This window comes from Sinohyriopsis cumingii, chromosome 15 (genome assembly GCF_028554795.1).
Source record: "Sinohyriopsis cumingii isolate HCF-2022 chromosome 15, ASM2855479v2, whole genome shotgun sequence".
In the NCBI taxonomy this organism is placed as follows: Eukaryota; Metazoa; Mollusca; class Bivalvia; order Unionida; family Unionidae; genus Sinohyriopsis; species Sinohyriopsis cumingii.
The window spans coordinates 121,873,153-121,900,729 of NC_142975.1; the positions used below are offsets into that span (position 1 = coordinate 121,873,153).

Genomic DNA, 27,577 nt, shown 5'->3' on the forward strand with positions numbered 1-27,577 from the left:
TTCAATTTGTTCAGGAGAAGAAATAGGCAGTACACTATAGTAAAATCAATAACAGAATTTGCCATGGGAGACTTCTGTTCAATATCACTGTAAGAGATCATCATTTTGAGCTTACATCAGTACTTTTAAGGGATAAAGAATTAAGGAGGGTAGCTCTGGTGAATTAAAGTCACATTTTGTATACATATGCACTGATGTTAATAGACAGATCTTATTTTGAAGCAATAATTTACGTTGTGGGAAGTAAAATTTGATCAGAGATAGTATGTATGTCCCATGATATTTGACTATTACTTCTTTCATTTTCTGTGCTTAAGAGCAAAAACCATAAAATGCTGTTTGTAACAGTGCTTTCAAAAGCCAAAATATTCACGTTATTGCAGTGTATTGTTTGTAACATTGCTTTCAAATGCCAAAATATTCACTTGTTATTGCAGTGTATTGTTTGTAACAGTGCTTTCAAATGCCAAAATATTCACGTTATTGCAGTGTATTGTTCGTAACAGTGCTTTCAAATGCCAACATATTCACATTATTGCAGTGTATTGTTTTGTAACAGAGTGTTTTCAAATGCCAAAATATTCACATGTTATTGCAGTGCAATGAAAACTTCTGACTGAAATCATTCTTCACCAGACTCTAAAACCAAATGAACTGACAGTATAACCTTTCTCCTCACATTCTTTGTCCATCAGTTCTTGCTATTTGCCAGGCTCCAATTTTGTGGATTTCTCACAAAAACAGTTGAGTCACAAAACTTTTAAAACCCAAAGATCATGCAGATTACATGCGGTTCCAATGATTTGTTGTATCCAGTGTGCAAAGAAGTGATAGTACAAAGTTATTAAATGCTTTTTTTAAATTAGGTATGCATATATGGTCAAACTTGTCAAAAGCGGTCATCCATGGAAAAGGGGAAAACTGGCTAATGTTTAGTATTCAATTTAATCATACAAGGTTCTCCAGCCTGCCCTTTCTGACCATTTTCTTGCCTGCATTGACAAAAAGTGAGACATACGTATAACTTTTCTGGAAGATATGTGTGTTGAATTTCTGTCAATGAGAAGGCTTTGTGTTAACGTTATTTATTAAATATTTGAAAGATTTTGTTTTGAAGTTTTTGAAAATAATGTACGTGGATTGGGGATCAGGTGGAATAGGTCATAGTGCAGTCTGTAGACAGGATCTAGCTATTTTAATTGTGGAACCCTTGATGAAATAAAGTTTCTGTTGTGGCACTAACGTGCAAATTGCATGTTCTAAGATCTGCAGTGATTCATGCATGGGTACTTGTGTCAGTAGTAAATCTGTCATATTAACCTCCAAGGCCAGTGGGAATATCTAAAATCTCTTTCTCTAAGCAATGTTCTTTTTTCACTCTCCTTAAGTTCAGAACTTTATATATTTTTAATTAACCATGATAGATGCTGTACTTTTTTTAAAATACAAAATGTTGACTGTAGTGCTACATATGATAGCCAAGTAGCCACCCATGGTCAATGTATGCTCAGTAATTCAGAAAGAAATGTACAATGGCCTGGGAACTAGAGCTCATTGGGTAAGGCATTGCAAGGATTTGTGACCAGAAGCGTGCAGGCTGATAACCGTCATGCAGATCAGCTATTGTGGTGTGCCCATGGGTACTAGTAATTCATTTTATTTACTCTATGTACCTTCACAGTATGACCTTCAAAGCATTGTCATAACCATAGAATGCCACCCACCCTACTCCCAGTAATTTCCTACACAGATCATGATACTGTGATTGTTAGCCCACTTAGCACCAACAGTATTGTGGGATGATGGGAGAAGCCTAATCAACAGTATTGTGGGATGATGGGAGAAGCCTAATCAACAGTATTGTGGGATGACGGTGAGAAGCCTAATCAACAGTATTGTGGGATGATGGGAGAAGCCTAATCAACAGTATTGTGGGATGACGGTGAGAAGCCTAATCAACAGTATTGTGGGATGATGGGAGAAGCCTAATCAGAAGAAGTGGCAGCAGCAATAAACATTTAGCCTAAAGTCCCATTTTCATCTGTCTCAGACATAAAATTGAAAATCAACAGTCACCAAGCTTGTCAATGGTATATTTGTGTGAAATGCCAGAAATTGCTGCAGAGTTTTCAGAGATCAATATTTTCATTATGGAGATATTCATGGAGAGAGGTTCAAATGAGTTTCATTCATTGTGAGAAACATCACATACAGCTTTTGGAAGCTGTTCTGTTGGGGATGAAATAAATTGAAGAGAACATTGATTACAGATGGGAACCATCGTTTCTGGTCAATATTATAGTTAACCAGGAGAAAAGAACATTAAAATCTAATTTTACACATCAGTAGTCTATTGTTTAAAATTTATATTTAACTTGAATGTTGACTAATCAGGATTCAAAACCAAATATATTGTAGCAGCGTCATGTTTACCTATCATGTGTGTACCATATTTACAATGTAACAAACACACATACTGTGATCAGCATAGACCTAGATCTGTTGTTATGTTGTGTGTATGTATATCTCTCAGAGTGTGTGATGTTCATCCAGATAGAAGATTTGGGTCCTTGTTGGATAGATATGATTGCAAGCAAATAGCTAGTACAGAGCCAGATCATGACAACAGATCTGTGTCCACATGGTTCACAATAGTTAAGGCCCCTAAAGAAACAAATGTGTTTCCTATAGGGGGTTTCATGGTTGCAATGGAGTTACTGATCGTAGTGCCTAAAATTACCTCCCTTAGCTCCAATGCGCATGCCCATAAAAAAAATTCAGTTCTGGATAGTTCACTGTTCTACACTTGGTTAGCGAAACATAAGCCAGCAAAGGAAGGTATCTTAGCTGTACTACAGATCATTATGGTTAAACCAATAAATCAATTATATATGTCAAACATCTATTGTTCATACTTGGAAAATAATTATAGACATTAAATCAGATAATTAGATTCAGTGTCCATACTGACATTATATCAGATAATTAAATAATATTTACTTTCCATACTTAAATGATATCAAATAATTAAATTCACTGTCCATACCTGATAATATATAGATTCATTATCCATAATTTAAGATACTTTTATTGGAACATTTCACTCTGCTCTGGTATGTGAGAAAGCTCACCAGTAGCTTCTCGTGGGTCGGTGGTTCTTCCCGGGTTCTTCCTCCACCATTAAACCTGGCTGCCATGCATAGCCTATCGTTTGCTTAAATATGGCGTTAAACCCCACAACAACAACAACATTGGGAAAAGAAGATTAACTGAAGAGCATGTTTCTTCAGTGAAAATATTAAAATTTGTTTTGGCTTACCAGTATTATTATCAGTCAGCTAGATATCGTGGTTTTCAGACTGGTTCTCCTACTTATGAAGAAAACTACCAGCCTCAGTGGGGGGCCCCGAGTGGCCGTGTGGTCTAAAGCACTCGCCGTTACGGATCACTGCCATCTCACCTCTGTCTGCGTCAGTTCGAGTCTCGGATTCGGCTAATGTGGTTATGTAAGAAAGCTTGCCAGTAGCTTCTTGTGGGTCGGTGGTTCTTTCCGGGGGTTATCAGGGTTCTTCCTCCACCATTAATACTGGCCGCCATGTATAGCCTATCTTGTGCTGAAATATGGTGTTAAGCCCTACAACAACAACAACAACCAGCCTCAGTGACAAAAAATCAGTATCATTCTTTACTTGGATATGTAAAATGATTAACACATCATGTTAGATCTTTCTGTATTTATTGCAAATTTTGGTAGGAAAGATAATTTCCAGATTTAAGTAAGGCTGCAACATTTACACATGTTAACAGCATAATTTAGTTTACTGCCTGTTAATGTTTACAAAATCAGTAACCATGTTTTCAATCATGATAATGCTGGCAGTCACACAGCATCACAAGCATTAGTACAATTAAATGTTACATTTCCATGTCTCTGTTTAATTAAACTCGTGACGAGGATTTTTTCCTAATTATCTTTTGTGTGATTTTCCACATTTAATAGCTGAAGTTGATGGGATGTTTTTTCTTAATTATTTTCCAGTTTGATTTTCCACAGAGAATGGCCAAAGTTTATGAGAATTGGTTGTATTGCACATTACATATCAGATTGGCTTACTCATATACTTGTGAAAATTCCCTTAATTTACATATGTACCTTTGACAAACATGTTCATTAAAGGTACCTTTGATGTTAAATTTTATTTGAAACAAACACCATTTATAGTTTATATACGATTCCATAGTCATTGTTTAAAGTATCATTTGTGTATGTCCAGGAAGCACATCTTGTTGCAGTGTCATTTTTTCATTATATACGTACATACATAATGAAAAAATGATTCTGCAACAAGATGTGTTTCCTGGATATGCACAAACGATACATAGCATTGGGATATAATATTACAAATATTGTAAGGATATATTTGACCTACTTTGTCAGATATATTGGAATTCACCAATTACATGCATTACAGATTTATTTAATCATAATAAAATGTAAAAGACCTTTAGCAAATGTAACATTTGCAACATGAGATGGGAAACAATGGTGCTTTGGTAATCCTAACTAGGTATCTGAAAAATGTATTCCTGTACATGTATTATAGGATCAGTAGCATACTCTACCATTTTACCCATTGGCATGTGATGAAAGACAGCATGGAATAACCTTGAATCCAGATGATTGGTCAGAACAGCCTCAAGTCCAGAATTGCCTTTAATCCAGATTGATGGTCTCAGGATAGCCTCAGGTCCAGACTAATGGTCGCAGAATTGCCTTTAATCCGGACTGATGGTCTCCGGATAGCCTCAAGTCCAGACTGATAGTCTCTGAAAAGCCTCAGGTCCAGATTGATGGTCTCAGAATAGATTTGGATCCAGACTGATTGTTTCAAAATAGACTCAGGTCCAGACTGATGGTCTCAGAATAACTTTGAGCCTAGACTGATGTTCTCAGATTATACAAGTTAAAACAGAAATCCTAGACCTTTGAATTAGGCTCTGGCAGCACTCTACTGTTGATTAGACATTAATGTTACAAAATGTGCTATGAAGTTCAACATGAGATTGTGTCAGTGCGATTCAGATCTGAAAAACTCAAGCAGTCATACACTCATATTGTTACCTACTCTCCATACTATTGATTAACTTTAAACTCTGAGTGTAAATTTCACCAGGCCTGACTTGACAAATTAATTATGAAGTTATATAATGCTTCTTTTCTCATTTTCAGACTGGACTATGTTGATCTACCTACCCATCCTGTTACTTATAGGACTGAGTATGTCTGCTGTCCGGATGATCAGGAGTGTGCAAATGGTAAGTATATTCAACTGTTTTCATAAAAGCATGGAACTTGTTGGAGATTCCTACCTTCAAAGAACTTAGTTTGATAGTAGTTTCAATTTCATTTTTAAATTTTCATTCTTTTCCTTCTTGTACAATTAATAGTTTTCTTCTCTGTAGCCAAATAAAGGATTAATCATGGTGCAGTGTTTTCCTATATATGCTTCCTAATAAGAGGAGTTACCGTACAAGGTAGTGAATTTATCACACAAACAAAAATTGTATGATTTATTATCACTGTCAAGTTCCATTAGAAATTTAATCAAACTTAACATTAATTGAATGGTGGTAATCTTGATAGTTTGCTTAGTGATTGTCATGCATGTGACATAAACTTGATTATGGAGGAGAATCTGCTCACACTAATGTTAAAGTTGATTTCAACATGGTCTAACAGGTAAACTCTTCCATAATCCTAAAAATAAATGCTTTGTCAAATTAAAAATGATAACCTGAGTCCATGACAACAAATAAAACCTGTAAGATTCAGTTAGAAGTATAATTTATGGCAGACACAAGTATATGTGGAAATTGCTGTACAAATCAGCCACTTTTGTCAGTTTTTGGGGTAATTTTCTGCAAGGCTTTGGGCATAAAACTGGTACAAATGTTATACTTGTAATATATTACCGCATAACAACAAAATTTTGTTTGGAAGAAGAAACTGATGCCATTCATACCAATACAGCCATGCTGTCAAAATTCAGTTTTTAATTGAAGAATTTTTTCAAAAAACAGGAGGGGTGTGTCTATTAAATTAGGTTAAAATGAACTCTAATGTACAGCACAAAATAGTGTGCATGTAATTATGTGAAGAAAGAGACTTGGAAAAGATAATAATGGCTGCAACATTCATGAGGAGTATTTTGATCAGGCAAGGCAAATTGGTTAGGAAGCTTAACTTTAAATATGCAAAGAATAGCCAGTTTAGATTGATATTATATATGTTGATCATATTTACTATGTGTTATATACCTGTAGGTATGGAATTTGTTATAATTTTAAAAAGTTGATTCTTTGATGTATGTAATTGTCATCATTTTTCTAAATAGGAATCCAGTTGGGATTTGATGTTTAATTATCTGATCTTTTCTTCAGTCGAGTTTTTTCTTTTATAAAGATAGTAAGCTCCTCATTATTTACTTCCTTATTCCCAGACGAGGACTATAAACATGTAGAAAATGTTAAAAATGACCAGAGGATTGTTTATGATGTTGAGGCTTTGATGAAATTTACTTTCAGATAATAAAGACACATACCTGCAGTTATTTAATTTATTCCAGGTTCTGGTTGGTCTTAAATCAAAATGATACCACTCAGACATCTGATTTGGTCTTAAATCAGTATGGTACCACTCAAGACATCTAATTTGGTCTTAAATCAAAATGGTATCACTCAGATATCTGATTCGGTCTTAAATCAAAATGGCACCATTCAGACATCTGATTTGGTTTAAATCAGAATGGTACCACTCAAACATCTGATTTGGTCTCAAATCAAAATGGCACCACTCAGACATCTGATCAACCTCTAGAAAATTGTGCCCACTTGAATGAATAATATGGGTGTTGACATAAGGTTTTTCACTAATATACTTTTGATACTTGGTTGGGTCTAAATGAAAATGCTGACTCTCAGACAGATGCTTTCCACCAATAGACCTCTGATGATGTTTAGTTGGCCCTAAATAGAAACTGTGCTAATTAATATCATTATGGCAGCCAGCTTGAAAATTGTATCATTACACCATCTGAATGGGTGGTTGATGTTGTTGTTGTAGGGTTGAAAGCCATTTTTAGCACAAGATAGGCTGTACATGGCAGCCAGTATTAATGATGGAGGAAGAACCTGGGAAAACTTATGAAAAAAACCCCAACCCACAAGAAGCTACTGGCAAGCTTTCTCACATACCCACATTGGCCAAACCCGAGACTTTAACCCACACAGATAGAGATGAGATGGCGATGAGCACTTTAGACCACTCGGCCACTCAGAGCCCCCCCTGAATATCAAGGTGGGGATTGTGCTTTAAGATTTCTTATTATCCCAAGTTGGTCTAAAATAAAATGGTGCCAAATCAACATCCAGTATGGCCACAATGGAATTCTGTAAGACTGATCTCAATGCTCTTTTAAAAATACTGTTGATAGAAACTTGTATAATGCTCTTGTTGAACAATCCAAATGATGTGATATAACATAATGGAAGGATCATTAATTTGGACGAAACTAAAGTGATGCCAATAACCACGCATCAAACATGTAACAGACTTGAACATACTTGTAATATTTTACACACAAATTTTAACGGTGTTTTGTTTGAAAAATTTTATACATGGTAAAACTTGAAGGAGTTAAAGTTAATAACTGTATGTTATCATTTGATCATAGTAATGTTTATATGATTTAATTATATCAGTAATGTTATTATGATTTGATCAAATCAGTAATGTTATGATTTGATCATATCAGTAATGTTATTATGATTTGATCATATCAGTAATTTTACCAAAAGGATGTATAAGAATATCTGTTTACTACATTAAAAAATATCACAGAATACTAGCTTTTTACTATGGAATAATGTTTTAACTCATTAACCCGTGGAGGTTTTTGTCATTTTCGCCTGAAATGCAAGTAGAAAACACATTTTGGGGGCTATTTCTGAATACATCCTAATACATCAACTTCCAAGAGATTTTACATTAGCCTGATGCCTAGTTATGTTAGAAACATCGGTGTCCATTGTTTTGCTCACACATGAGCAGAAGGGTAAAAGTTGGAGTTTGTTGGTTTTTTTTGCTTAACACATTAACCCCTAGCGATGACTTTACGGGGCAGGAGGTAGTAGCCTACTGCCGAGCTCTGTAGCGTCATGGTCATGCATGATACACTAAAGTGGATGGTATTACAGAAAGGTAGACAGATGTAGCTCTACAATGATACCAAATAATTTGGAATATCTAGTTGCACTACTAAATACAGATAGAAAAACCTCATTTTTTGGACACAACTTTTTTTAACGCAAAGTTTGCCCGTGGTCGGAATCTCAGTTTGTGTCTGGATTTTAGACTTTATGGTCTCAGATCTAAGGCAAACCAGTATGAACTGCAAACAGACAGATGAGCCTTTGCAAAAAGTAGGATAAGATGGGCATTTGGAATAAGGAGTGGTCTTCATATGAAAATAATGGCTCCGTTTAGCAAAAAAAACAAACAAAAAAGAACAACAAAAAACAAGTCCAACTTTTACCCTTCTGCACATGCGCGAGTCAAATAGCCAATGAAAAACAATGTTTCTAACACAACTAGGCAGTATGTTATTGAAAGATGACCGGGGATTTGGTGTTTTTGAGTCTATTCAGAAATAGCTTTCAAAATGTGTTTCCTACTCGATTTTCAGCCAAAAATGGCAAAAACCTCCGGGGGTTAATGTGTTAACGGACACATCATTTCTGTCTGTGTGTGTGTGTGTGCGAGAGAGAGAGAGAGAGAGAGAGAGAGAGAGAGAGAGAGAGATATATGCAGGTTTGTGTACACAGTTATTTGTGTGCTAAATTCATATTCTGTTTCTGTTGTATATGCTAAATCATAATACCTTTTTTATATGGTACTCATTTGATATAATATTTTTCATTGTATACATGTAAATAATCAGTGCCACACAAGAGATCAGGTTTTGGACAACTGTCACTTCATAAGATGGCTACTTTATTGTTATTATTATCATTACTGTATCATTCTTCTTCTTCTTCTTCTTATTATTATTATTATTATGTTGTTGTTGTTGTTGAAATACAAGGTGAAAGCAAAATTTAGTTTAATAAGTACTGACAGAGCTTCAAGTGGAGTGAAAGAATAAAAAATTCTGCTTGGAAACTGGGATTGGCTTTGTTCAAAATAAGACATGTTGATATGATCAGTCATCTTTGCAGTTCTTGTTCATTTTGCTGCAACAAAATCCTTACTTGAATTGATAATAGGATTGAGGAGTCAAATCTTTATTGGGTACTGATACTTAATCAGTTACATTATATAGCCCTTTGTTTGATACATGTACCTAGTTATCCTGAAATATATATGCAATTGTGGTACTATATATAACCCTTTATTTGGTACCTAGTTCTCCTGAAATATTTATGCATTTACATTATAAAGCCTTTTCTTTGGTACCTAGTTCTACTGAAATATTTATGCAATTACAGTATATAGCCTTTTTTGGTACCTAGTTCTAGTGAAATAGTTAATTAATTACAGTTTATAACCTTTTATTTGGGAGCAGGTTCTATTAAAATTTTATATAGCCCTTATTTTGTACCTAGTTATATTTAAATATTTATGTAATTACAGTATATGCCCTTTATTTTGTACCTGGTCCTACTTAAATATTTGATTAATTACAGTATATGGTCCTTTATTTGGTATCTAGTTCTGCTGAAATATTCATGCAATTACAGTATACACCATCTATTTGGTATCTGGTTTTACTGAAATATTTAATTACAGTACATAGTCTTTTATTTGGTACGTGGTTCTACTGAAATTGATGCAGATAGTACTTACTTCTTTTATAGCTTATTCTTTTACGTTCAGAGTTGGACCAGTTGAGTACATGGTTAGAAGTGAACCTCAAAACCTCACACACCCCAATTTTTTTATATTTTGTCCTTAGAAATCTTAAATGATTGATTGATTGTTTATTTTTTAACGGCGCATCAGCCCTTTTAGGCTATTTAGCGCCAAACAAAGTGTTATTTGTATAATCTTTTAAAACTTATAAAAGGTCCTATATCGACCAGCGATATAAAAGAACAAATGGTTGAAATTAAAAACGGTAAGATGGTAACGGTGCAAAATAAAGCTTCCCGATCAACGGGAGATGTAAAAAAGATGAATAGGTATTAAAATGGGACGGTATATATATTGCATAAAACTGCACAAGGTGATAGCATAAAAGTCAGAGTTTAGAGTAAATATTTACGGCTTTCAAGAACTCGATAATACGAGTGATATTTATATTATCAAAAAGTTCTTTCATGTCATGCACAACGTAATAACGATCGCGCGTAGGTTGTAGGTCAAAGGACTCTATCATAAAGTGCTTGACAGTGAATGGTTCATTGCAAGAAACGCACTCTGGTGGGTCTTCACCTTTTAGTATGTGGGTGTGGGTGATATAAGTATGACCAATTCAGATTCTTGCAATGACTACCTCCTCCCTACGAATGGTTCTGTAGGAAGGAGTCCATTCTTCTAGAGTTGGTTTGAGTGCATGAAGTTTGTTATTTTCAGCATCATTCCATGATGCCTGCCACTTCTGACATAAGAACTTTCTGATACAAGGTTTAAAATCAGTATATGGTATTTTAAAATCAAGATGGTTCTTGAGAAAGGGCCATTTTAGCAGCGCGATCTGCTTTTTCGTTACCTTTAATACCAATGTGGCTAGGTAACCAACAGTATATTATATTGTGGGAGACACTCAGCTCGGTATTTTTTACGAGTATGTTTTTCAATAATGGGTTCTCCAGTTTTCTATTGTGTAGCGACTGGAGTACTGATAGAGAGTCGGAGAAGATGATACTGTTTAAAATACGGTTCTTTTCTATATGTTGCAGAGCAAGGTCTATTGCTCTGATTTCGGCTGTAAAAATTGATGCTCCATTTGGTAAGCGAACTTGCGTTGTGTGATTTCCACAAACAAAGGCTGCAGCAGCCTTTTCCTCATCCTTTGATCCATCAGTGTAAATTCTGGTGTAGTTTTTAAATTCGGTGAGAAGTTCATGGTAAGAGTTGTGGAAGATAGAAGGGTTTGTTTCGGATTTTTTTCCATCGTGTAGCGTAAAACGTACTTTTGGTTGTTTAATTAGCCAGGGTGGTGTTTCAGAGATGGATGTTTTCTGAATTTTAGAAAGATCTATATTTGTAGTGTCAAGGCTGGATGATATTCTAATGCCAAAGGAAGGTATGGCGTTTGGTTTATTTTCGTATAAAGTTTTGTATTTGGGTTGAAAAACAGCCGAAAAAGCAGGATTCAGAGGGTTTGATTTTAATTTGAGAGCATACTGTGCGGAAAGCATTTCTCTACGATGCGATAACGGTGGTTCATTCGCCTCAGCTAGAAGGCTTTCACACGGGGATGTTTTAAATGCTCCCAGAGCCAGTCTTATTCCCTGATGATGAATTGGATCAAGCATTTTAAGATACGATTTTCTGGCTGAACCATACACAACGCAACCATAGTCCAGTTTGGAGCGAATAAACGTTCTGTATAAATTTAAGATGACTTTTCTATCAGCACCCCAGTCAGTGTGCGCTACTACTTTAAGTAGGTTAAGTGCTTTTAAGCATTTAGCTTTTAAGTTCTTTAGGTGTGGAATAAAGGTCAGTTTTCTGTCAAAGATTATACCTAAAAATTTGGTTTCCTCAACAACTGGAATAGGTGTTCCATCCAGTGTGAGGTTCGGTTCATCGTGATGTTTTCGTAACTGACAGAAATGCATGCATACCGTTTTTGATTTCGAGAATTTGAAACCGTTTGCATTGGCCCAATTTTGAATTTTGTTTATATTTTGCTGCAGTTGTCTTTCAATTGTATGCATATGCTTTGACCGATAACATATTAGAAAATCATCAACGTATAAGGAACAATCCACACCAGGAGTCAAACACTTGGTGATGCTATTAATTTTGATGTTAAAGAGCGTCACAGATAAAATACTGCCCTGGGGCACACACATCTCTTGCTCGTGCAGATCTGAGAGGGTAGAGCCCACTCGTACTTTGAATTCTCTGTCGGAGAGAAAGTTGGATATGAAATAGGGCAGACGGCCTTTTAGACCTAGATCGTTCAGGTCATTTAGTATCCCGTACTTCCATGTCGTGTCATAGGCCTTTTCTAAATCAAAGAAAACCGCTACTAAATGTTCTTTCTTAACAAATGCATCGCGAATGAATGTTTCTAGTCTAACCAGATGATCATTCGTGCTCCGGCCATATCGAAAGCCACTTTGGAAAGGAGATATTAAATTGTTAGTTTCCAAATACCAGACAAGCCGAGAATTGATCATTCGTTCCATTGTTTTGCACACACAGCTTGTGAGTGCAATTGGTCGATAGCTGTTGGGGTCTTGGCTATCTTTACCGGGTTTGGGGACTGGTATTACAGTTGCTTCTTTCCAGATTTTTGGTACATTACCAGTAATCCATAAATCATTGAAGAGTTTCAAAAGAGATGTTAATGATGATTCTGGAAGGTGTTTCAGAAACTGGTAATGTATCTCGTCAGGCCCAGCGGATGTATCATGGGCCTTGTCTAAAGCCTCCCTAAGCTCCGATAGTGAGAACAATTGATTATAACTTTCCGAGTTGTTGGATGTGAATTTTAAACGTGACTTTTCTTTTTGAGTTTTAAGTTTTCGGAAGGCTTCTGAATAATTAGATGATGAGGAATTTTTCGAGAAACTGTCAGCAAGAATATTTGCAATGTCACGTTTTGAACTAAAGTTGTTATTGTTCAGTGTCAGATGTCGGAGAGGGTTTTGCTTTCTCTTTCCGTTTATTTTGCGTATAGTGTCCCAAACTTTTTTAACAGAGGAACGAGAGTTTAAAGAAGAAACATACTTCTTCCATGATGCTCTTTTACTTTCTTTGATTATGCGGCGAGCTTTGGCCCGGGTAATGCGATATATATTTAAGTTTTCGGGCGTCGGTTGATTATTAAATTTCCTTAATGCTTCTCGGCGTAGTTTAATGGCTTCCTTACATTCCTTAGTGAACCAAGGTTTTTGGGTTCTTTTACAATATGGCGAGGACTTGGGAACGGATTCTTCTGCAATCTTTATTAAAATAGATGTAAAATGCTGAATGGTGTCGTCAACATTGAAAACTGTATCCTCATTCAGCCTAGTTTTACAGAGTGTTTCAAACTTGGCCCAGTCGGCCTTCTTTAAATTCCAATGTGGAATTACTTCATCGCCTGTAGAGTTAAGATTTGCAAGAAAGATTGGGAAGTGATCGCTGCTGTGAAGGTCATCAGCGACCTTCCATTCATAGTCCAAAAGCAGAGAAGGAGAACAAATTGTCAAATCGATGCATGTGTATGTACCCGTGCCTGGGTGTAAATATGTAGGTGTTTTGGTATTATATAGACACAGATCGTGTCTAGAAATAAAGTCTTCAACTTTGTGACCTCTGTCACTTATATGATTTGATCCCCATAAAATGTTATGGGCATTAAAATCCCCGAGTAAAACAAAGGGTGCGGGAAGCTGTTGAACAAGATTGTCGAGTTCGTTTGGTACTAGGTTAGTGTTTGGTGGTAAATAAATAGAGCAAAATGTAATCACTCGATGTAGAGTGACGCTTACAGCAATGGCTTGTAAATTGGTGTTTAAATGAATGAAGCTATGAGGAGCTCTGTTGTTTACAATAACAGAAACTCCTCCTGATGCCCTATCAACATTTGGAGAGCAGGTGTTAAACAGGGAGTAGTTTTTAAATGTGATATTGTCTGTATCTTTCAAGAATGTTTCTTGAAGGCATAGTACCGCAGGATCATGTTCGTTTAAAAGCAGGAGAATATCATTGTAATTTGCTTTAAGTCCTCGACAATTCCATTGTATGATAGTGTTTTTCATTATAAATTTAAATTAAAGATTGTGGAGCTAGGTTAGACCTTTCGCAGACGGAATTTGTTTTGTTATTTCTCTGGAGGAAGTACGGGGGTGAATTTTTTGTTTGTAGGTCTGGAGTTCCCTTGTGCGCATGGAGCAGATTCTTCTGCATCCATGCTCTCGATGTCTCCAAACCTGTTATAAAGTTTGATGGGGTCATCTGACCCCTTTTGTTGCCTGTTTCCGTGAGATTTTTTATTCTTTGGTGATTTAGGTTGTTGGGTATTATTAAATGTAGTCTGAGTAGATGCCGTGTTTTTCTGTGCTTGGTAATGGGGGGTGTTTGAATTTGGTGTTGAATCGGGTGCTTCTGTTTGTGTTTGAGCGTCCTTCGTTGTTTTAGGATTGCTCTTCACTACAGTGGAGAAGGATGGGCCAGGATGGGCTGTTTTTGCCTGTACAATTTTTCTGGCTTCTGGATAGGGAATATTATTTGTGTATTTTACCCTCTGAATTTCCTTCTCCTGTTTCCAGGTATCACAATCCTTGGAATTTGCGTGGTGCTCTTTTCCGCAGTTGACACAATGCGGAGTTGCTCTACAATCAGATTCCTGATGAGCATTGTCTCCGCATCGGCCACATATTTGGCTCTTGGAGCAGCGGTCTTCGTGATGGCCGTATTTTTGACACTTATAACACCGAAGGGGGTTGGGAATGTAAATCTCTACCTTTACTTGCAAAAAGCCAACTTTCACCACTTTGGGTACAGTTGGCCTGTTGAAGGTGAGTACAATGGTGTTGGTGTCCTGCAGATTGTTATTACGTTTAATACGTATTCGTCGGACTGCAGTGACACCTTCATCTTTCATTCCTTCGATGATGTCAGCGTCGGTGACTCCAGCCAAGTCACGGCAGCGAATCACGCCTTTGGACGTATTCAGTGTGGTGTGAGCGAATGAGGTTACTGGGATATCAAAGAACGTTTTCATTTTCCTGATATTGTCTGATTGACCTCGTCGCTCACACTCAATAAGAAGACAACCCGATTTCAACTTTTTAACACTTTTAGGTGTGCCAATCGATCCTGTGATAGTCTTTTCGATGACAAATGGAGATAGTGCGGCAAGCGGTTTCGTGGCATCTTTTGACTGTATGACCATGAAGCGTGGAAATGACTCCACACTACATGGTTCATCGTCAGACTCTGATAAGGGTTTCGATCTTTTATTTTGATTTTTTTTGGAATTATCCATGATGGCTAGATTAAAAATTCAGCACCCGTGCTCCCCACCCACCAAGGAGCAGAAATCTTAAAAGCAAAGCTTTAGAAACTGGAGGAAACCTAACCTTCAAGGATCCTAAAAAGTTTGAAAAATTATGAATAGCTCTACCCCTGTCCCACAAAAAGTGCTTTTTTGCACACTTGTTTTTTTTTGTTTTTTTTAGCCTCATATTCTAGAAAAGATGCATTATGCTGGACAGTGTACAGATTTTTTGGCAATTTCTTAGCACTGCAGATATTTGTCTGTTAATTATTTATTAATTTTCACTATATCTTTATTTTCATCTTATTTCGAAACAAACTCAGATGATACTTTATCAGATTTTTAATAAATGTTATGCTCACCAAGGCGATAATCTTGTGACTGATTTGTGTCTTCAGCCATCTGAAAATTTTAAAACCTTGAAAAACCTAAATAAAAAACCCCTCAAATTTTAAAATTTAATTTCACTTCTAACTCTGTGAGAAATTGTTTTCCATTTTATCATGGTATCTTAGCAGTTAGTGTGCTGGAATTGCGACCGAAAGGGCTTGGGTTGAATCCTATAATTTGATCTGCCCAGGTCAGCTGTAGTAGTATGTCCTTCGGCAAGGCACTTTATTCTCATTACCTTGGCACTAAATAACCTACATGTATTGCTGTGTTGCAAGATCATATTATAATAACCCGTTGCAACTTGGTTAAAAATATTTTTAGGAATATCTAAAACAAAATACTGCCAATTTTTTCAAAGTTTGTATTGGAGTGTTCCTTTCTGTATATTTTATTCAAGGTTTGATTTTGGGTGGCTGCCTTAGTAACCTTCATGGTGTTGGCTTTTATTATGCAGCCAGGTGGAAAAAAGTATTTTCAATGTCTCCAATACACCTTAGCCGAAGTGAACAGAACTTGTTTGGTATATTTTGTATGCCATGTTCTGCCACTGTTACTAAGTTTCAAGTTTTTTTTTAGACCTCCCAAGTAACCGTTAGATTTTCGTAGCAAGCAGGTGGAAACATTTTATTCCCCCCAGATTACTAAACTAATTGCAAATTTATTTGGCTTTTAGAGTAATGTGAGTCATGATGAAGCTATCTCCAGGCTTTTTGTTACTTTCCTGCCTCTGAGAAAAATCCTAATATTGTCCAAAACATCTGATGCCAAAATATATATAAACAATATCAACTTAAAAAGAAATTTTGAGAAATGTTCAGTGCAGCTAGTCCTTGGCGTTGAATATAAATTTTTAGCTTTCCTGGCTGTAAAGGCCAAATGAGCTCAAGACATAGTTCTGCATGTGGCATATAGTGTCCATTGTGTATTCTTTCAACATTTGCTATTTAAACACCTCAAAAAGCATTAAACAAATTTCACCTGTGAATTTAGCAGCAAGCATCATAGCATAAAGAGTGTTCAGGTATGTACCAGTGATGCCAATCTGCCATGAAATATGGCAACAATTTCTAAATTAGAACAGCTTTTAAATGTCTTTTTTCTCAAAAATTGCTGAACAGAATTTGACCAAATTTGATGTAAGGCATCAGTGCATAAACAGCTTTCAGGTTTGTGCAGATGATCAATTATGACTGTTATTACTATAAAAAAAACTTTACTTCTCAAAAACTCCTTAAAAGAATTTGATCAAAACCATCCTGGCATTAACTTCACCCAGAAGCCCTTGTTCAGAAAGTAGTCTGCCAGTCCAAAGCCCAGATAAAGAAGCAGGGTTAGGTATAAGACCAGTGATCTCATCCCATAAAAACTACCATGCTATGGAAACTTATACAAGTGAAAATACTACTTTAGGTGGAAGGATTAACATTGACAAGGAGATGAAGGCAAGCAGCCTGATACAGGGGAAACTGTCTATAGAGAGGCTGCAAACTGGCAGCAGTGGGCCCTATAATGGAAGCCTAGTGTGCCACCTGAGGCATGAAGACGATTCAGTGAATGATCCCAGCATAAAGTTTAAACAAAAATGTCTGCTGTTATTAAAAGTAGAAAAACAAGCTCCTTGACAGAATTTGACCAAATTTGTCAGAAGGCTTGCCTGGATTAAAGAGCTTTTAGTTCATCAAATGTTGTTGATTCAGCATTAAATATGGCAACCATTACTAAAAAAAAGAAATAGATTTAAATGATTTCTTCTGAAAAATTGCCAAGAATTTTGGCATGAAAGGGTTTCAGATTTGTACAAAATAATGCATATTTAAATATGGCTGCCATGGAAATAAAAGAACCTTTAAATGACTTCTCAGACAGAACTTGACTAAACTTGAAAGAATGTATCCTTGCATGAAAGGGTTTCAGGCTTTTAGAAATTATCCAGTTTGCTGTGAAATATTAGCACAATAAACAAAAACAAAAACAAAACTTTGAATACCTTATTCTTAAAAATCACTTGAATGATTTTTGACTAAATGCGACAATGCATTTTGGTATAATGGGCTTTCAGTTTTATACAACTGATGCAGATCCACCATCAAATGGTCATTATTAAAATTAAATTCCTTTTAACAACTTTATTAATTTTTTTACATATATTGACTGCTCAAAAGAATTTGATCAACTCTGATGGAAAGATTCCTTGCATAAAAGTCCATTAGAATCAATCAAGTGATGTGGCTATGCATTCAGATATTGAAAAACAGAAAACTTGAAGCAGCTGTTTTCATAATGTATGCAGTCAGTAATATGGGAAGAACTTTTCAAAGAAAGCATCCAACTAACCCAGATTTCTTGGCCAGCTGCTTTTGGGGGCGCTCACCAGTTATTATGTACTTTTGAGAGAGTGACGTGTGTAAGGTGAAGTTGTTTGCTTTTAAAACATGCACAATGGAGAGAATGTTGGCATACCTCTATGCTACATTAATGTAATGTGGATGATTATTTCTTTGGATATTGTACTTTTGGAAATTGTACATGATTTAAACACACTGCTAACTAAAATGATTGCTCCCTTGTGCTAAAAAAATCAGCCTGAATTAATCCAAAGTACACTATCTGAAATTGCAATGAATGAATTACCAAATATATAAAATGTGAAAAAAAAGTTATCAGCTCTTTTTTATACAATTTACCTCTGAAGTTCAGGAAGTGAAAATGACCAAGTGGAGCTAGCACTTTTTTGAAAGGTGCACATCTGGAGTAAGGCCAGGATGTATACTCTATAATCCATATTACACCCATCAATCATACACCAAAATAAAGGGAATTAAAGGTTCTTGGATTATACCAAAGATACACAAGGTCTTTTTTAAATAGCTAGTATAACCAGTGAAAAAAGCCAGGAAAATTCTTTTTCTTTAAAATCCTAACCCTATGCAAAATACGAAACTGTAGAGCGCCACCTTTGCATTTGACTGTTAGGAAGAATGTCAGATGAGCAATTTCAGGCCCACATGGTCCTTTTTCTTATGACTTGTAGGACAAAAATCTGGAAGACAATGTCACAACCATAGGAACCTGCAATTACAAGTATGGGCAAATGCATTCTCTCAGTAAGTCATCAAGAAAACTAAGACTTTGCCCTTCTAATACCATATATAGGAAATTTCCATCCTATAACAGAAGTCTTACAGGCACCATAGAAGTTCATGTTCAGGTGACATTTGGAATTTCCAGGTCAGTTATTTTTTATAGCCAGTCATATTAATCATTCCATTTCTTGTTAAGGAATGTTATCATATTTAATGATATATGCTGAATGTATTGTTTTTCATATTAAGCAGGATGAAATTATTGATTGGTAAATCAAAATGTCAGCTGAACATGAACTTGGATTGGTTTGGTTTGGTTTGGTTTGGAGTTCTATAGCAGAGCAACACAAGTAGGTTATTTGGTGTAAAGACAATTGGAGTAAATTGCCTTGCCAAAGGAAACACTGTCATAGTCAAATTGGACAGATTTGATGGTGGGAGTCAAATCTGTACCTTTTTTTTTCTCGCCAGAAGTTCAGTATGCTAATCACTGCACCATCACAGCTCTGGTCTCCATTAGTCACCTCTTAAAACAGGCCCTTTTTTGTTTACTTCTTCATGCACCTTCAAGAAGGGTTGATGTACTAATGTCTGTCAGATCTACTTGTTGATAAGTAGATCTCACTTTTTTTTAATCAGAGATTGGGAAATTTTTGCATGGATGTTAGATTTTTTTACTTTCATGGTTGAATAAAATTAAGAAATTTAACCTCACAGAAATTTATGAAGTTAAACAATTGGTGCCCGTAAATAAAAAAAATTGCAAAAATTAAAAAAGCTCAATTTTCCCCAACCTCATAATTGCAAAAATTAAATGCAAACATTTCTCAACATGTTCATTGTTTAATGAATTGTCTTTTGAGTACTCAGTAAACAGCAACATTTGGAAGTGTAGTGACTTGAAGAATATGTGTGTGTTTTTGGATTTTTAACATAGCTTTAACAAATTTAGCCATATCACTACGATGTCTGCAGTGTGGCAGTTTGTAGTGAAGTCTAGCACTGGGGTATCATGTAGCATCATGTTCCACCCAGTCACATTATTTTGACAGTAGGCAAATCAGTCCCAAAACTTATAACCTCTTAATATAATAAAATATAATGCAAAATCAGCTATATAATGAAAGGTGATGACATGGAAGACACTTTGGTTTTGTTTTACAAAGAGGAAATATAACCCATTCCCCCACCTTTTCGTATAATATAATACAGGAAAATGATGTGGAATAAATGAATTTTATAAATTAATAGCTTAAACTTTTTTTGAGGTGGGGGGTCAGAATATTATTTTTGGGTCAAGTTTTGAATCTGAAACATGAACCAAATGGTGTTTTGTATGTCAACCACACATCTTGTAGATTCAGTAATGCATGGACCTTCATGTAAATCTTGATTCCCAGAAGAGTGATGACAGGATGCTGGGTGTTATTTATTGGAGGATAAATACTGTGTCCAGCAGCCTCAGCCAAGGTGACAAATTTTACAGGGCAAAAGTAAATTTTCTTTTACTGGCCCAAAATGTTATTTAGTGTAGATAGTTTCCAATGCTCAGGACTTTGTTTTGGAATAATATTCCAGTTGAAATTAGAAATGCCCACTCTATTTCCTTCTTCCAAACCCAGTATATCCATGGTTTTAGAGATGTAGTTAAAAGAATGAAAATAACTGTATTTGTATTCATGAATGTTTCGGGGCATCATTAAATATATAGTACCCATCTATTTGTCACTAAATTGCATTTTGCATGTATATTGACTGTGTGGGTTCAATATGTATAGTTGGGTATCCATCTGATGAGAGAAAGGAAGGAAAGTAAATATGTTGTTGTCTGTACATGTACATTCTTTTATGTATATGTAGTTATGTGTGTTTATGTGTGTACATTTGAATATAAATGTATTCCTTTGTATGAGGGTCAGTCAAGGTAAATTAGTTCTTCAGCTAATTGTGTTACCCTCTTTAAAGTGAGTCTTGATTTTTGCTCAAGTTGATAAAAATCTAGATCCTGGGCAAGAAGTGAAATTTAGGATCTGCTTTGCCATGTTCAAGATTGTTAGTTTAATGGTGATTTGAGTACTATCATAGGTCAGTATGACTGAATGAAAGGAATTGGATTTCTGCTGGTAAAGAAAAGTGACTGTCAAGTTGTAGTTTTTAATGATTAATTGCAACTTGAGTTATCAAAATAAATGTGTGTGTAATTTGGATTTTTAGCGTAGCTTTAAAGAAATTTCAGTCATATGTGTGAAGTGTGACAGTTTATAGTCATGTCTGACACTGGGGGATCATGCCGCAGAAGTGTAGCATTATGTTCCACCCAGTCACATTATCCTGACATCAGGCCGACCAGTCCAAGCACAAACCTTTTAATGCCAAGCTTCATTCTTTAATCTCAAATGGATCTAACAATATAGAGTTGAATGGAAAGAATGATGGATCAATTAAAATATTGAGCCTTTGGCCGTGACATTGAAAATTAGATCCCAAATATTGTATGTGACATACCCTCTAATGATGATGTATATTCAGATCCCTTAATCTCAAACAGCTCTAAGTCATACAGTGGAATGGAAAGTGTGAGGTAAAGTTTAAAATATTGACATGTCACTCTTGAAACATGATGCCAGTGTGTTTCACAATATGCATTCCAATGGTGAATGGTTGGTTGGCTAGTTGATCTGGGTTTAATGCTATTTCTCAGTGCAAGGTAGCTTTTCATGGTGGCCAGTATAACTGGTGGAAGAAGAACTAGGGAAACCTTGATAAGAACCACCAACCCATGGAAAGTTACTTGCAAGCTTTCTCACACAACTGCATTGGCCAAGCCCAAGACTTGAACCCATGTGGACAGAGCAGATATGGCAGTGATCGTTAAAGGCAAGCGCTTCAGACAACTCTGCCACCCGAGACCCCTCCATTGGTGATGTATAAATATACCATATTTCATTTTTAGTGTCAAATGCCATGAAGGTTATAGAGCAAGAATAAAACTATTGTAAATATACAATATTGATCCATGATCTTGATAATGCAACCCTCAGTGAGATAAAAGACACACCATATAATGATGATAAGAAGTCCAGGCAATACAGGTGACTGCCTTGAGCACCAGGTGTGTGTGTGTGTGTGTGTGTGTGTGTGTGTGTGTGTGTGTGTGTGTGTGTGTGCATGCCCATGTGTGTGTATGAGAGAGAGTTTTGCAGAGTTTGGGGTATTTGAGGTGGGATGGGTTTGTGGATAAATGCTGTGCTTGTTCAGAATACTTTTCATCCAGTGCAAGCTTGCATAGGAACTGTATATAAGTATAACATGTTTGCTGCTTAGTTTCAAACTATTGGAGTGGAATTGAATGTTTGTTTGAAAGCTGGAAATGTGGAGTTTTGATGTCACCCAGATCCTTAGGCTACAAAGTTTTCAGAGGAGGGAAAAAACTGAAAAAATTACATGATTTCATTTGGCGTCTTTCTTGTTTAAGAAACAATAGTAACAATATAAAGTAAGTTGGGTCACTTTCTTTTTCTCCCATTCTGCTTTCTGTTACTGTTTTGACTAGTCCTATTGATGAAAATGTTCAGTTGCTTCAACATCATCATCTTCATTATTTACCCGAAAAAATTAAATCAGTTCAGTGAATGCAATGGGTCTGAAATTTTTTAAATCACTATAAAAGTCCATGGCATTTTCTTTTATTGCCAAGTATGCAGTTCAGTTAAAATGGATTTTTTTCGAAACAAGTGTTTAACGAAAGCTGTATGCTTCAAGTAGCAAAGATGTGCATTAAAACAATCGAGATAAACAAGCATAGTGTATCACTCTTATCAATTCGAGTCAACTTATTTTTAAAAAAATGATTAGCAAGAAATGTTCACCTTTCTAGTACATTTTTAGGTTATTAAATTTAGAGGAGAAGAATATGAACAAGAATGGGTGGTTTTGAAGATTGACTTTCATTTAGTCTTTTTTTTTATATAATCAGTTTTTTAGAATCTGCCTGGCATCTCTAGAGTTGCAGGCATGTTGAATGTAGGGTCTTAGTAGTTGTCAGAAATCCATTAGAGAGATACGTTTAATGTAAATAGTGTAATGAAATGAGCTGTTTAGAAGCTTTAAAATGCACATTCAGGTGTCATTATCGTTCATTATATTCCTCAGGCCTGACAAGTTCTTATGATTTAAGATATATTTTGAAACTTATGCTTCCTTCAATTAGTGAACATCTGTATGAAATCTTCAAAAGCAGTTCAGACCAGTTTTTCACCCATATCAGTTTAACTGAATATGAAGAACTGATTTTTTTTGGTGTAAATATCTTCCTGGAAATGAATTTTAAGAATAACAGTATGACTAAACAATCAACCATCACTAAATCCAATACTGAGTCTGAAACAACATTTTTATTGTATTAATAATTATAATAATGATAATGGGTCATTACAGTATTTAGGCATATCCTTCAGAATTATTTTCTTCTTCAAATTTGGTAATTTACTCCAGTGAGTAATCAAATATATTTCTTTAAGAAAATTATGGTAGTTCTTGACCTAGCATGCAATAAAATTTACTTCATTATACTGTGCGCCAACTTGGTAGTGGTGTTCACATAAACCATAAAAGTGACTTCGGTAATAAAGGTGCCTTGCACTGAGGGAATTATTCCAACAAGACTGTGTCCATATAGTCAGTTCAGCAACAAAAAGAGAGTATTTCATGATGTGAAATTATCAATGAAAATATATGGCTCAGAAACCATATACTTGAAATGGCATAAGAGTGAATAGTAGAGGTATAAATTGTTAAAACTATGTCATTATATAAATACCTATATCAGTAGGACACGTTAAAAATTGAGCCTTCAATTTCCTTGTGTCTTAAAGAGGGCAAGAACAGTGTCACATAAAGGCAATGCAGTGGGTTACCATCACTTTCAAAAACTATTGAGAAAAATGCAGCAAAACAAATTTGTACTTTCTGAAAAACAAAAGACTTGCATTAAAACCTATATGTCTTTCAGTGAAACCTTTTTGTGTCTTATTGCACTGATAAATATAATTGTTAAATGGTTGGAATATATGGACATATCATAATAGGAACAATCTTTCAAGATCTGCAGAAGGTTTTTAACTTCATTGACCTCAACATACTTCCTCAGTTGCTCTTCTACTCTGTTATAATGTCAGTGAAATAACTATTTCCTAGATAAAATCTTCATCTTAGAACACAGCAAGTGCAACTCAGCAGCACTTTGTCAAGTCCTGGTTGAATAAACGTTGTGTGCCTCAGGGTTCAGTCCTGGGACTTGACTTCGTTCTCTTGTACATTAAGGACCTGCAAAGAATAATGAAACTGAGACATACGCAGATAGTGCAACAGTTCACAAATCAGGTCAAGACAGCAGAACAATGAGTTGCAGCTTGAACTCAGTCACTGTCAGTAAATGGTGTCAAGGCCATGGAATGTATAGACATACCCACAAAATGATTGCAATGCTGCAAGAAACATCAAGATATCAAAGAATCCTTCACTTGCCTGTAAATGTTGTTGTTGTAGGGTTTACTGCTATATTTCAGCACACGATAGGCTATACATGGTGGCCAGTATTAATGGTGGAGGAAAAACCCGGGAAAACCTCAGAAAGAACAATTGACCCAAGAGAAGCTACTGGCAAGCTTTCTCACATACCCACATTGGCTGAACCCGAGACTTGAACCCATGCAGACAGAGGTGAGATGGCAGTGATCCATAATGGAGAACGAATGCTTTAGACCACTCGGCCAGTCATCAACATATACTAGGAGTATATGTTGATGATGAACTAACTTGGACTCATCATATAGATCAAGCCTGTAACATTCTAGCTTCCAATTAACATTAATACAAAGAATGAAGAAGTATCAACCTATTTGTGCAATGAATCTATTCTACTGTTGTATGGAGTTCTTTAACACAAACAGAGTGTGCAGATACAGTTGTTAAAAACTATGTCCTTATGTAATTACCTATGTCAATAGCACACAGTAAAAACTTGAGCCAAAAATGTAATGTAATTCCTTGCACCTTAAAAGAGGGCAAGAATATCACTGTCACCAGAGAATGTACGCCCCATTTCTGTATGGAAACAACATTTTCAAAGATTATTTAAAAAAATGCAGCAAAACTAATTCGTTCATTCAGACAAACAATTGATCAACATCAGTACAAGTGGGGCTTTTGATCAAACAATTCATTGTCATGCTGTACTGATAAAGATAAAGTATGCTCCCTAATTAACACCCCAGGGGTGATAACATTTTTCAAATGGGGGATGTGTATTAGAGCATAGCAATGAAAGCTAAATTTGTTCTTTTGTTGTACTCTTATAATAACCACATGTACACAAATACTTTCTTCCACTGAATTCAGTCCTGGAGGGGGGTCTTTCTGCAACTGAATTCAGTCAATGTAAGTATCAGCACAGATAAAATGATCAATATATCACAAAAAAAATTCATAGGAACCTGATCAATTGGAAATTTTACTACCAAACCTGGACCCCCAGGACCTTCCGTACTTGTGTTCACATGAACCCAACAGAACCTTCTCTACTGAGGTTAAACTGCATCTTTTAAATTTTCGTTTGAAAAAAAAGGGGAGGGAGCTATAAGTAGGGAGTATACACTCTCTCTTTCTCTCTCTCTCTCTCTCTCTCTCTCTCTCTCTCTCTCTCTCTCTCTCTCTATATATATATATATATAACCTAGTCATTTTCAAATATATATAGATATGATAAACACACACATAAATACATTCACAAGTATACAGAAATTAATAAAGGGAATATCATGCTGTGAAGATTTATAAATATACTGAAATATATTTTTAACATTGATGCAGATTTTAGATTTAATGGGAGGGAGTTCTGCTAGAGTACTGAAGACAGAAAAGATGGTACTGAGGGGCATTATAGTGAGGTTGAAGGCATAAGATGAACATCAGTAACTGAAGAGCATTATAGTGAGATTAAAGAGCATAAGATGGTTATCTGTGTACTGAGGGGCATTGTAGTGAGATATGAGACATAAGATGGGCATCTGTATACTGAGTGCTTTGTAGTGAGACTGAAGAAAGATAAGATGGGCATCTGTATAATGTATGGGGCATTATAGTGAGATAGAGGACAGATAATATGGACATCAGTATACAAAGGGACAGTATAGTGAGATGTAAGACAGATAAGATGGGCATCTGTATACTGAGGGGCTTTGTAGTGAGACTGAAGAAAGATAAGATGGGCATCTGTATACTGTATGGGGCATTATAATGAGACAGAAGACAGTAAGTTGGGCATCAGTTACTGAAGAGCATTATAATGAGATTGAAGATGTAAGAGGGGCATCTGTTAAATTGAGGCACATTATAGTGAGACTGAAGACAGATAAGATGAGCATCTGTATACTGAGGGGAATTATAGTGAAAATGAAGACAAATGATAGGTATCACTATGCTGAGGGGCATGATAGTGAGATACAAGACAGATAAGATGGGCATCTATATACTGAGGGGCATTATTGTGAGACTGAAGACAGATATGATAGGCATCATTATGCTGAGGGGCATTATAGTGAAATACAAGACAGATAAGATATGCATTTGTATACTGAGGGGCATTATAGTAAGACTGAAGAGAGATATGATAGACATCATTGTGCTGAAGGGTGTTATAGTCAGGGATCACTGTAGATGTGAGAGTGAAGTTATAGCGAGAGTGCAATATATATGCAAGTAAAACTACTATATTTTATCTGGTTATTTTGATCTTGGAGCACCAAGAATCCCCCTCTGACAGAAATGCCAAAAGAAACCAAAAAGATCTGGTATATATCACTTTCTTTAAGACGCAAAATTATAATGTTGTCAGGTTGTACAGATCATTCCTGAGAGCAGTTTTGAGGAAAGTCTTTGTGAAATGTAAATTTTTATTCTTTTCATGGAACATTAGGCTTATTTTATTGCAATGTCAAGTGACAAAAATGAACAATTGCCTGCAAATTTTAATTTTTAAAAGTAGCTTGTTGAGAAAGTAAAATGTGCAGTATTTGTTTTTCAATTTTCAGAAAATAACTCTAAGCTTCCTGAAATTGGATATTGATTTTGGCCATTAACCATACATTAGATTATACAACTCTATAGTTTTAAGTTTGTCCATTAAAATTTGATAGTTAAAAAAATAATTGGCATTGAGTTATTTTTAAACTGACCAATTCATCTTTATTTGTAAGATAATACTTTGACATTTTATTACTTTAAAAACACTAATCAAGTCCATAATTTCTTGTCCTACAACAGTTATTGGTATTTAATTCCATTAATTTTGTTTGAAATTGCAGTTACTATAAACAGACTTCATAATCAACAGTTACAATCCTCATATAATGTACATTGTTAATTGCTACCTCAGCTTAAAGATAGCCTTTCTGCCAATATTATTATAGCCTATATGAATCATCATAAGGGTTAGAATGAATTGGAAAGAAATAGAATTTTGACACACTGCTTCTTCATTTTCAGCATCAAACAGCATCAGCATTTTTTAATGTTCAGTAGTATTGTAATGGATATGGATAGGGAATGTATAATAAGGACCGTTTTTGGCCCTAGAAAATTATTTTTTTTTGCATTTGCAAGTACATGTATAGTTTTTTGATGATGGTAACGCTACATATACCTGATTTTATTGATTTGGAAATGTCTGATCCTAATGACAATAAGTATAATCTTTATAGATGAAACTGAATACCAACAGTTTATACTGGCTTGTACATATCCTAAATGAGAGAGAGAGAGAGATCGAGATCGAGATCGAGAGATCATCTAGTTTATACTGATTTGTACCTTCCTTTTCAT

At 35.5% G+C, this 27,577-nt stretch overlaps 2 protein-coding genes across 3 annotated transcripts in view; one reads left to right on the top strand and one right to left on the bottom strand.

Moving 5' to 3' along the window:
* Positions 1 to 27,577, top strand: part of LOC149782629 (uncharacterized) — a 122,283-nt gene that overhangs the window by 64,788 nt on the left and 29,918 nt on the right. For both annotated transcript variants that reach the window (XM_089934112.1, XM_089934113.1), the window contains one exon: positions 5,231 to 5,316. In XM_089934112.1, coding sequence (XP_089790238.1) covers positions 5,231 to 5,316 — 86 coding nt within the window. The remainder of the gene's footprint in view (positions 1 to 5,230; positions 5,317 to 27,577) is intronic.
* LOC149782630 (uncharacterized protein F13E9.13, mitochondrial-like) overlaps positions 23,077 to 27,577 on the bottom strand; it is a 69,557-nt gene continuing 65,056 nt past the window's right edge. Inside the window, exon 7 of the mRNA XM_089934115.1 lies at positions 23,077 to 24,022. The gene's annotated coding sequence lies outside the window, so the exon portion shown is untranslated. The remainder of the gene's footprint in view (positions 24,023 to 27,577) is intronic.